We start from the raw sequence: 12,579 nt of genomic DNA, 5'->3' as shown, positions 1-12,579 counted from the left end.
AGATTTAGACAATAATCCCTTTAGAGAGGGGAAGGGGCTGTTGGAAAGTATGTGATGTACCAAAAGAAAAACTTTAAATCTGCCTGAGCTGAGCAGGTAGTCTTCTATCTGAAATTGGAATGATACACTCTTCTCCACTGTAAGACAAGCTCAAATAGAAAAAGAAATGCAGGTCTGAACCAGAGAGATTATGCTAAGGACCTGGTGAGCTTTCCACTCCGATATTCAACTTTTTTTTTCCTCCTCCCTATTCAGCTGGGATTTTACTACTGAATAATGTATAAACCAACCCACTGTAGTCAGAGGTGGGATTTCAGGAGCAACTTGAAACAAGTGCAACCAGACTGTACCAGAACTCTCTGAACATATTAAATGTGTGTGAAGAAAGAAAAGGATCTACAGACTATTAGTATATGTGGAATTCTCTTATAGGAGAGGCTCTGAAGATTTCCATATTTAAAGGAAGGGAACTCATTAGGTGGGGTATCAGTCCTATTCTTGCTTGGACTCTATAATTGGATCCAATTAAACTCAAAGCTTTGTTTTATCTGAATAGTTCAACCCCAAATCATGCAGCTTTTCAATTTGGTAATATCTCTTCAATAGCTCACCCAAATATGAATAAAAAGTCATTACAGTTCCACATCTGAGTCAGTACAACCTCCTCCAGAGGCTCCAGCATCTAAATGCAGGCAATACAGACAGCAAGCCAGGTGTATGAAGAGAGTCTAAGCCAAATGGGAGAAAGAATTTAAAAACCAAATTGGGAGCAAGTGGGGCAGGCAGTAAATAGTGTCATAGGCACTGCCTCAGTGGGGGGAAACTCTGTTTCAGCCAAAGGGCTGGACTCTGGGTGGAATTGGAGCCATGGGAGATGTAAACTGGCCGCAGGTTTCCATTTACAGCCCAGTTCTGAGGCTGGAACATCCTCCTGTGCCCATCTTCAGGAAGGACACACAGTGCACTGGGACCAGAACTGAAAACCTACACAGAACAACCAGACCAGTTAAAACCAGCCCTACTGCTCTGTTTGATCCTCTTTATTGAAAGTGCAATCTGATGGGGAATGAAAGGCCTTGGGACAGGACAGGGCCAAGATGAGTGCAAGCAGATCCCACAGCCAGGCTGAGCTCACACAAACTCACAGCCAAACTGTGCCAATATATTCGCAGTTGGTACAGCCAGGTGATGTCCAGCCTGTTCCACTTGTGTCCTGATCATCCTCCTGGTGTACCTTTTTGGGAGATAAATACCATGGCTGTTTTGCTGCCTGCTCATAGGACTCCCACAGGTTTCAAGCTATTTACCAGCCTCTTTCTTTGGAAAGCTCTTTTATTCTTTAAAAGCGTCTCCTATCATATCCACTTTTTTTTTTCTTTCCTACTCAAGCTATTTTCTTCCAAGGCCATGACTCAGAGCCCTTCCTCTATCAGTTTTTCCAGTCTATGTAGCTATCAGGCTTTTTTAAAGGAAAAGTAATAAAAAAACCCTTTCCTTACATGGGAGCTCTAAAACTGATTGTCAGCTTCTTGTTTAGAGAGCTGCAGCAATCATGCAGAAGACCAAAAGGTACAGATCATTCCAGAAACACTCACCAGAAAGACACACAGGCACTGCCATTTGAGGAACTCAAACAGGGAGATGTATTCCTTCTGGGAATTGTGACAAGGCTTCAGAACCACTGGCATTGTTCCTTTCTCTAAAACAAATGGTGTAATTTCTGTGACAAGGATTTGCTCACATCTTTTGGACCCTGCAGGAAAGGCTATGAGGGATCCCTTAAGCAGTGCTGGACCAACTGTGCTCGGAGCAGATTGGAGCCCTCGTTCTCTGCTAACTTCTGGTATCTCAAATTACTGCAAGTGGCCCTCCACTGAGTGCACAATACACTTCCAAAGCACTAAACAGGGTTAATAAAATGAATCTTCTTCACTGATGAGTGGTAGTGCTCCTCACCATAATTTGCTGAGAAAGGTCATTCTTGTCTGTAATGAGAAAATAAATGCACTGGAATGATGGAGCAAACTCAAATCAGTCCTATGTACAATGTAGAAACATAAACCAGAATCCAGTATAAATCTGCTGGCTAAATTCAGCTTATGGCTAATCAGCTCTCCCTTTGACAGGATATGCTGCTGTGGAAATGGGATAATTTTATAACTGAATAATTTAACCAGTTTTATCTTTAAGTAATGATTTCAGGCATATTAATACATAAAGCTTCAGTATTTACATTTTCGTTACATGGCCCTGAAAAATTACAAGGTATCAGGGACAACGTAGAATTCACCATTAATGATGTGCAGAGAGTGGATTTCATCCCTGAGAGTGACTTTGTGCTCCACAAATCCCTGGGATGGCACGTGGCTGCCAGGCAGACAGAGAGGGCAGAGCCTCCTGTGTGACAGCACGGGGGAAAACTGCTCCTCAGTGGCAGGGGGGAAGTGTTTTCTAACGTGGCAGAAGCACATTAGGGCCAAGGCTGGAAGGGACAAGTAAAACACAGTCTGACACAGGAAGGTGAAGTATTTTACCTGCTTATCCCTGCTAAGACTCCAGTAGTTTATGTCTGGCTTGAAGACATGTTCCACAAGGACTCCATATCACTATTTGAATGCTGTGAGAACTGGGAAAGCCACTTAACCCTGGAAGTCTGTTACAGTCCTTCATCATCCCAGTCGCTGGAAAACACTTGGGGAGCCTGCAAGTCTGGAAGCTAAATAGAAGGACTTGTGGTCCAAATTCATACAAATGGATGTGCCTCCCTGGCAAAATAATTACTAATCCCTCACTCTGGTTCTCCTCCTGTGAGTTCAGCTGTGGAGGCATTTTTCTGCATGTTTTGATGCAGTGATATGGGAAGTTCATCTTGAAAAGCAGGATACTCATGGCTCTGCAGAGTCTAACAACCTTGTTTTAGCTCTTCTCGGGAAAAAGGAGTGAAAAGAACATGAAAAACAGAACCTCTCTCATTTTAAAGAACTCCTGTAATAGATACAAATAGCAAACAAATGCTGGATTGTGCATGTCAGAAGGTGACATGCTTGTAGCAATCCTGCATTACTCCTCTCTGCTCCTCGGAGAAGGCAAACCTGGCTGAGAAAAATGGGAACAGGAGCTCTCAGGATGCAGTCAAGCCACTTAGATGCCACTTTCCTCCATTCTTTGTATTCTGTCAGTACACACACACACACACAAGTGACAATCTGCCCAGGTAAACTCATCCATCACTCGTGTGGTGTGGGACCCCTCAGCCTCACCCTGCAGCAGATGTTCCTGCAGCCCTGCTCAGAGGAGGAGAGGCAGCTTTGCAGAACATCACATTGATATGCAGTGAGGGAAATGATTAGCATGGGCCATGGTGATTTAGAACAGAATAAATTCCTTTTGCTGTATTCCAGGGGTGGATGAAGGATTGAAAGCTGCTGGACTCCACTGTCAGAGGGAAGTTTCCTGGTACAGACAGCCAGGCTCAGCTGGAGTTACCTGTTGGCTACACTTGGCTGGAAGAGACAAACCAGACTGAACCCACTGTAGTTGGGTAATCTCAGACTAGTGGATGTCTGTCTCTGGGAATGTTTCACAGCAGTCTCAGTGGCTAAAGTCATTCCTGTACCAGAGCAAGGCCTTGTTTACTCTGAGCCAGCATTTAGATGAACAAGGAGGTTTTGAAAAGCTATGGCAATGACCTGGAGATAAATGTACCCCAAAACCATCCCTGCTCAGTGTTTGGAGCAGTGCACAATTGGGTTTTTTTCCTTTAACCCAACATTTCAAATTCTGCACTATCAGAAATGTCTAGCTGCACCAAACCCAGAGTGTTGGAAAAGAAATCAACTGTCTTTGCTAATAAGAAGAACTTCTCCTCTTCCCCACAAAAATTCTGCCATTTCATTCATAAATAAAATAAACCTCTAACTCAGTTGTTGGCAGGCTCTCCCTTTTATCTTTCACTCACTTGAGAAGGACCAGCAACATCACATTTTCAGAAAGCCAAGCCAGTAATCACAGAATCGGATTTCATGTATTTTTAAAAGCATTTGCAGCAGCAGAGATCCAATCACTTTCAAAAGAAATACAAACATACAGAAATTTGGAAGGAGCAACTCAGTGCTCCTGCCTGCCTTCATTTCTCCAGTACCAGATGAATGTGCTGGGAAGGGACTCCTTTCTAAGGGACATCTCAAAAAGTTAGAAACATTACACTACAAGCACCACAGTGCTGAAATACTTATTATCTCAAATAAACCTAGATGACATTTGAGATGTCTCAACATTTATTGGCCTGCCAGCAGAGCCTGGGATCAACCACCTCCTTTTTTCTCTCATTCCCTTTTTTTTTTTTCCGCTCCTGCTTGCTCGAAGTCCGTGTTCATAAAATATTTAGGGGAAGCTCTTCAGAGGATGATATTGCCTCTACTATAGCCCCAGTGCAGGTTTACTGTGCTACTGAGACAGATATTCTGCCACCAGAGAAATCAAAATTGGTGATGGGGTTGAGTTACTGCACCAGGAGCACCATCAGACTGACAGTCTGGGCTTGATCCCACCTGGGACACTGGGCTGAGGGGAAGGAAAAAAATAACACATGGAACAGAGCTGGCTGATTTTGCAAGGTTATACAGAGAAATGTTACTTTTCAGGATGGAAAACAAAAATATGAATGTTCTGTTTGTGTCTGGGACTCACCTGACCCTTTCTTACCTCTTGCAATTTTCTTCCCAGTGGAAAGAAACACCCCAGCTTAATGAAATGTGGAATTCAGATGTGCTGCTAAATGAAGCCATCAGTCTGGCAGCACCTTGTGTGGTCCCACCCACTTCTGCAGCAGCTGCCATAAATTAAATCCCCTGCCATGGTCCCTTCCTACCCCTGAACTTTGCCACAACCTGTTCATCTCATGCATTCACACCCTTCCCCATAATGCACACATTTTGTGCTCCCATCATCACGTAATTTTTCCCACCTAATTCCATTAAATCAGCTGCTGTCTGAATGTACGTCTGAACCTCTGATGACCCTAAATCCCTATCATTTTTCCTCTTAGTTCAAGGGATAAGTGTTCTTTTGTTCCACCCTTGGCATTTCTCACCCTCAGGCATCCAGGCTTACATCAGGCTGTTGCTAAACTGTATTCCTTTAATAATTTTTATGAAGTGCAGTCCAATTAACTTTATCTTCCTTGGGGATCCATTCAATTAAGTGCAGTCATAATGAGTGAGTGGACACAGAGCATTGTGACCATATTTACATCCAGATTAATGGGAACCAGGTAAGATAACTTTAAAGCCATCAATATTTTAATATTTTGGCTTTTGATTGTGCTATCTTCAGTGTCAGACACATTTAGGAGAGACCAGCACAATTTGAGAGGCTGAGTTTTTAATTTCCTCCATGGTTTGTGGAAATGGGGGTTTAGAAACAGCAGCAAAATTACATGACTTTGTCTTAAAATAGGTTTTTCACAAGTCAAACAAAACACTTCTCATGACACAAAAACCCCCAAAACTTCATCCAGCTCATTCTTTCATGGATTGAAGGTAATTTAGGAAACCAGCAAAGAACCAATATTTAAGTGAAGATGCTGAGAACATCAGGAAATCTCATTTAATGAGCATGGAACAGAAATGCTGAGCTGGGAACACCAGTTCTGCAGTGACTTTTCTTCCTTTTGAAAGACAAATGCTGGATCTGGAACATGGACCTGTCTCTCAGATATGGAATAGCTCCTGAAGTTATTTTTACACCTGCTTTGCATTGCAGAAGCAAGGGAGAAGGGTCCAGTGGAGACTGAAAACCTGGTTCTGTATCACCACAGCTTAACTTAATCACGTCTCAGGCACTGATAAATGTGTCAATAAGCATTTGGAGAAATAACTGGTATCCAGGGAATTTATCTTGGTTATAGGAGTTTCAGCTGAATAGGTCAGATTTGTTAACATTTTAATTTACACAAATCTGCATTCCAAATATTGCTCTTCGTCTCCTTTTCCTAACGACAGGGAAATGTCAGCAGCAAACCCAAATTCACTCCTCTAACAGCTTCCTCAAGTTTTCAGGAAAAACAAACAAAAACAAAAAAACAGTCCGTGGTACAGTAACAGGGGTGTTTAAACATAGTTTTCAACTTAGAGACAATACAACTTTGTGTTAATGAACCAGAAAGTTTTGCCAATTCCAGATGTAATCCTGAAAGCAGGAGAGAGAGCTGGGAATAAGCATGCCCCGTAGCTTCAGGGCAGCCCCAGGATTATGCCCAGAGCTGGTTGTTCTGCCTCGATCCAAGTGTCCCCTGCCCAACCTTGTACTCAGCTTGGGACACTCAACACCAGATTTGCACACACAATGTGCCAGCTGTGATTTCCTGGACCCTGTGCTCAAGGGAATTCACCTGAAGCACATGGTTCTCCTGCAAGTTTTAAAATACTTCATGAGAGAAACACTAAAAAAGACATCCATCCTGCCTTATCCTTTCCCCCTAATTAACACCTGCCTCTTTTCTGAGCTGATTTGCTGAGATTAAAACCTCTCTCCCACCAAGTTATCCCAATCTGTGTTTCTGAAATTAATATAAACTGACGACCTTTCTCTGCCCATAAAGCCCTGCACTAGAATGCTGGCCCCCACTGATGTCAGGGGGGCAATAATAGTTCTTTCATTTCCATAAAATCAGCATTTTCCTGCCAGAATTCCAATTTCTTCTCTGAGTACTCTGCTACCATTCCCCTGGGGGCTGCCAGCAATTTCTCCAGCACTTGTTTCTCCTCTTCCACTGCGAGCCTGCCGCAGGCTCCAGCACTGCCTGGGATAATCTACCTGCTTAAGATTCAGCAACTTCCCAGCTCCTGGAATACGATGAGTAGGGAAAGGTCAAATCTGCCCTAGGTTGTGCTTGCAGAGTCTGCCACGTCAGGTGGGGAAGGAGCAGGTGCTGGAGATCCTCCTGCTCCCCTAGCTCTGCTTCCTGTCTTTTCACCTGGAAAGCCTCTGCTCTCCTGACCTTCTCCTTGGGAAGCTGTTTCCCACATCGTGTCCCCCCTGGGCCAGCTTGCCCTGAAACGATGCCAAGGGCAAGAGCTGTGCTGCTCCCAGCCAGCATTCTCTTCCCTTCCCTTCCCTTCCCTTCCCTTCCCTTCCCTTCCCTTCCCTTCCCTTCCCTTCCCTTCCCTTCCCTTCCCTTCCCTTCCCTTCCCTTCCCTTCCCTTCCCTTCCCTTCCCTTCCCTTCCCTTCCCTTCCCTTCCCTTCCCTTCCCTTCCCTTCCCTTCCCTTCCCTTCCCTTCCCTTCCCTTCCCTTCCCTTCCCTTCCCTTCCCTTCCCTTCCCTTCCCTTCCCTTCCCTTCCCTTCTCTGTCCCAGTGGCTGCCCTGGGGCTCCACAGGTGCTGCTGAGCTGCTGCCAGGGCTTTTGGCTGCTCTCAGCAGTTGCTTTTGGGATTCCTCCCTGAGCTGCTCTGAAGCAAAAGAGCAGCCCCAGACATGGAATGAGATGGGCACAATCCCTGGCAGGGAATATCTCCTGGCACAGCACTCAGCAGTGGGGCCAAAGCTGCCTGAGGGGCACAGGAAAAATCTCCAAGGTGCTGGAGGCTTCACCTCTCAGAGTTTGGGTTCCACATGTGGGGACTCCTGCTTGCTCTGCCCCTGCCATTGCCACAGGGGAAAGAAGGAGAGAAAGAAGAGCAAAACCAGTTTCTGGTGCCTTCTCCCAGAAACGCAGCACACTGGGCTCTCCCAAATTGGACTCTCCCACTGGATGTGCTGGCTCTGGGGACTGCTTGAATATAAACATTTGAGCTTCAGACTAAGCAAATCCTTCCTTTTATACTCTCTATGGCCCACGTTCATTGTTCCATGAACAAATGATCCTTCCCATCATTTAGTTGATGGAGCTCCCCCCAGTTGCATTGAGCTGCACTCCATGACCTACACAGTCCAATGTGGAATAAAAACTGAAGTTCTGGGGTTCTCTGCCTTTACACCCATTGACCCCATCCTCTCCTTCTCCACTCACTCCATCCCACCACTGACACTGCATTGATTTTTGTTTAATGTGTGAGGTATAAATGCTTTGTCCTTGAGCTACACCCACAACCAGAGGAAGCAGAGCTCTGAGAATCACATTATATAGTTTACACTTAGTATTTTTCTGTCAGTAAAAGTGAAATTTTTTGCTGCATTTGAAAAAGCTGCACATTGTAAAATGCCAGAAAGAAGAGGCACTAAAGGCAGGACATCACACAAACCCAAAGTTACTGGAAGATATTTTACTAGTTTGGAAATGACACAAGGACACAAAGTGTGCTGAGTGCAGTCTGTGCTCCTTTTCCAGGGATAGCATGCAAAGAACTAAGAAAGACAGGCCTAGAAAGGGCTATGGATGTCTGGCACTTTATTGCTCCCCAACAGAAGGGGGGACAAATGACCATTCATTCATCCCCCTATGCCTCCTGGAGTATTTTCTACATCTTTGAGTTTTATAAACTTAGGAAAGGAAAATACCAGCTCCAGGAGTTTGAAGATTCTCGCTGGGTTTCATCGACTGATATGGATTAAGACAAAAATATCACATCAAAGCCACGATGCCCCACAGTTGCTGCAGAAGCAAAGGCTCTGATCTCTACACCTCAACTCAAGCTTTTAGAGGCTTGGGAATAAAGACAGAGTTTGGGCTTTTCACATCAGCAACCCTCAACATCACCTGGCAAGATGGTTCCAAACTCACGGAGATTAAAGACAGGATTTGGGCTTTTCACATCAGCAATCCTCAACATCACTTGGCAAGATGGTTCCAAACTCACCTCCCTGTCGAGCCCAGCAGCCACGGTGACAATGTCCCCTGTCTCGCTGTTGATGGTGAACATGTTCTGAGAGGGGCTCTGTGGGGTCTGGGTGACGATGCGGTACCTCACCATCCCGTTGGCCGTGGTGCCGTCGTCCGCGTCGTTGGCCGTCACCGTCATCACGTAGGTCCCTGGGAACAAGCCAAGAGGAACTGTCAGTGCTGCCTCACTCTAGCCCTGGTTTCGTGCCTGGAATGTTTAAGTTTTCTGAAATTCTTTGCCCAGAGAATTTTCTGTAAACAAAAGATATGTTTTTGTACTGTAACTTTGTTTTTGTTCTTTTCCCTAGGAGGGACTTCTTCTTGATGTCCCTCTAGTCTGACCAATGTGATTGAAAAAGTTTATTTCACCAATCGAATTGGTCTGTATAAAATAGTATATAAAAAAAGACACATCCCAAAAATAATAAAAAAAAAATATTTTCAACCTTCTGAAGTCAGAATCTGTGTCATTGTAACGTACAACAGCGTCACCTCACTGCAGAGCAGATTGTGGTCCCTTTGACCCAGGGTCATGCATTTTGCTCAGAAATGCTATGGAACTGACTTCTCACTCCAATCCAGCCAGCCAGGCAAGGCGAGGATTATGGAAATAGCAACACTGCTGAGATAGATGATCTGGAAGGATGCTGATTACACGTAACTGGTAGACAGAGAGAAGTCATGTGAGGGTATCTATGATTAACTTCTAATTCTTTCAGTGATTGTAACTTTTAGGGCAGCATTTTTTGTCCTGCAATTTCACAGATACTCACAGGAGATTTTTTTTCCCCATCCAATCACTGCATTCACATGCATTCAGAAGTAGAATTTAATAGTGGAAAGCCCATTTGACTTCTCAGCAGCTTCAGAAGGACACCATCAAAATGCCCATGCCTAGTGCAGGAAGCAACTGCCTGCTGCTTCCAGTTCTTGGAGAAACATCCATCTTTCTTGTCCCTCCAGGATTAAAAAATCCATTTCTGCAGAGCAAATACAACAGCTGCTGCCCAGCAGGACAGAAAATCAATGATTTGGTATGTGTGGCCAGTGATGTATGGAATTGTTGGTTTGTTTCTTGCTAATCATCAGTGTCTTCATTTGCCTTGCAAAAAACAGTCCCTACATTCTCGATACTGTCAGGAGTGCACTGATGCACTGACAGGCTTATTAGCACTGGAGTTGGGCAGCAGGGTGTTTTGCTAAAGTGGGAAATTATCATTATGAGCGTAAAAGATGTTCCTTGATTGGATGGACTCCTGCAGCTGCATGGTCCTGTGACCCCCCCAGGGCTCATAGGGCCCAGCTTTACACTTGTTTTATTGCTGGGAGGGAATGAGTAGAGGGGCAGGCACACACTGCTCACACAAGGCCATCTGCAACAGTGGATGAATATAATGATGTGAGACTTGACAGGAGGAGTGGGAGGCAAAGAGAGACAGCAAAACCAGACATAACCTCGTTTTGTGGACATGAAACCCAACAGCATCCACGAAAAGAGGGAAGGTGCTGCTCAAACACTGTGCTTTTGGAAGGTCTGAGCACACAGACCAATGTATGAGCCTGCTGTGCTGGAGAGATGCAAAGTGGTCCCAGCAAGAACCTGAACTGACTCGAGATGGAGCCACACATGGCTTTACAAAAAGAGCTGAGTTTGCTGTGGTCTCTGGGTGAGATGTGAGCCATGGGCAAACTTGGGGACATGTGGCTGCATCAGCATCGTCTCCTCTGGCACAGCCAGGTCCCCAGCCTGGTCACACTGGGAGCACCCACATTCCCAGTTTGGGAAGACCAGAGTGGAGAGCTTGTATCTCTTTGCAAACAACTTGAAAAATACCCCATGCTCTAAATGGCTGCAGCATTTTCTACCTTAGCCAAGTGTTTTTAAGCCTCTCTGAACGTAGGAAATCCCCCAGTACCCTTCCCAGCTCTGGGAAACCAGTGTTTCTCAGTATTAGCAAGAAGTTTGTATTTTTGCACTTGTGTGAAGTGCTTTGCTGATCTTCCATCTGCCTCAATCAGGCTCTTTTTGTTCTTGGTGGTGATACATATATTCCTGTGAGTTTTCTTAGTTCAATAAGAATTATAGATTAAAAAATAAATGAATGTGTAAAGCAAATCTTAATGATGAATACATTCCTGTTTTTCTGCAATAATCCTGATTCACATTTGTGAAATGAAAACAAACTATTCAACAACTTTAACATTCTCCCGATCAATAAACTTCAGAAGACGGAAGGAACACTGAATTGAAACAAGGCTGTGCAAGCAACAAATTTTCTCTATTTTCTTTACAAGCATTCGTTTTTTTGCTCCTTTGCAAAACCAGTTATCACGAGACAGCTGATACAAATAATGAAACCAACCCTTAGATAACTACAGGGAAAATGTACAGGGGAAATTTAAATAGGAAATACGCTGAATGAGCTGTTTGATTTGGAATTTATGTTATCTTAATGCATTCAATACTGAAAATATCTCTGAACAGAATGTCAAAACCTGGGGCTAATGAAAACAGAAGCGGAAGAGGAAAAACAGAATCTATTTTAGGACATGTGCAGTCTCAGGATGTATTCCAAAAAACAGGTGGTATTTCATGATGCACTTCTAGCTCCAAAAACAGCTCTGAAAGTCATTTGGACTTTCAGATTCAGACAAGGGCACCCCACAATTGTGGTCTCTCCTCACATGAGATGTCTCAGACAGTACTGCAGATTCCAAAATTACCCAGGACATGTGTGAAATGGTGGGTTTCCAACCTGGCAGGGGAACCTGACAGGCTGCAACTGTGGTGGGAGGAGGTGGGGGACAGCAGCTGTACCGTGGATGGAGAGCATGGAAGGTCTCCTTCACTCCTTCTCTGACCCTTTTGCTTCTTTCCTGCAGTGTAGCACTGCACTGAGCACATCAGCTCTGGAGAAAAAAAGGACTATTTCAACAGCACTTGACCTACATCTCCATAAAGGGAGATGGGGCTGGACAAATGTCTCTAAAGTCATGAACTCAGCACCAGGGAGCTTTATTTCAAGAGGCAATCTGCTCCCTATCTCCTATCTTTAATTTCGATTATGAAACCCAACCACAGAGAAAATAAAGAGAGGAACTTGGCATTAATTACGATCTTGTAACTCAATAAAACACGCTTTGCAAAGGGCCCTGTGTGGCTGCAGCACATGATGGAGTTGCAGCAGCCACTTCCTTCCTGGCTCTCCCTGGGGCTGCCTGTCTGACCACAGTCTGCTGTAAACTGGCTGCAAATTGCTTCTCCCTCTCCACAGCCTGGACAGTGGCTGGTATCTCCTCTCCCTTTCCTGTGCACACACACCTTTTCCCTCCTGGCAGTGTTGACAGACAGCATTCCAGCTCCCCATGCTGAGGGCACCATCCCTAGGGACAGCTCCTGGGGGACCAGCTGGTGTAACCTACACCACTGCCTGCGTTCCACTTGGTTTGCTTTGCATTTAGCCTGTCTTTAAGAGAGATGTATCCTCCAGATCCCTACGTGCTGCAGTGAATGACACAAACATAGATCTGTGCACAAGAGTATTCAACAGAGCGATATGGATGTGCACAGATAAAGTGTCTGACATCCTCTGGGTGCTGTATAAACTCTTGCACTATACTCAGATGGCTGGTGAAGATTTACCTGCAATAAAAGTGAATGATGTCATGCTTCAGTGTCCTTTGCATGGAGATACATCTTCATGTACTTTATATTAAAATAAAGGCAATATATCCCTGTACCCAGCCTCTAATGCTACA

The 12,579-nt window shown here is 44.7% G+C and overlaps 1 protein-coding gene across 1 annotated transcript in view; it reads right to left on the bottom strand.

Moving 5' to 3' along the window:
* Positions 1 to 12,579, bottom strand: part of CDH4 (cadherin 4) — a gene marked incomplete at its 5' end in the record, with an annotated part of 425,180 nt that overhangs the window by 66,842 nt on the left and 345,759 nt on the right. Inside the window, one exon of the mRNA XM_083873174.1 lies at positions 8,798 to 8,970. Within this exon, the coding sequence (XP_083729300.1) occupies positions 8,798 to 8,970 (173 nt within the window). The remainder of the gene's footprint in view (positions 1 to 8,797; positions 8,971 to 12,579) is intronic.

The sequence above is a fragment of the Zosterops lateralis genome (assembly GCF_965231275.1).
Source record: "Zosterops lateralis genome assembly, chromosome: 16".
In the NCBI taxonomy this organism is placed as follows: Eukaryota; Metazoa; Chordata; class Aves; order Passeriformes; family Zosteropidae; genus Zosterops; species Zosterops lateralis.
The sequence above is the reverse complement of the archived record's forward strand: the minus strand, read 5'-3'. Positions and strand labels throughout refer to the sequence as shown.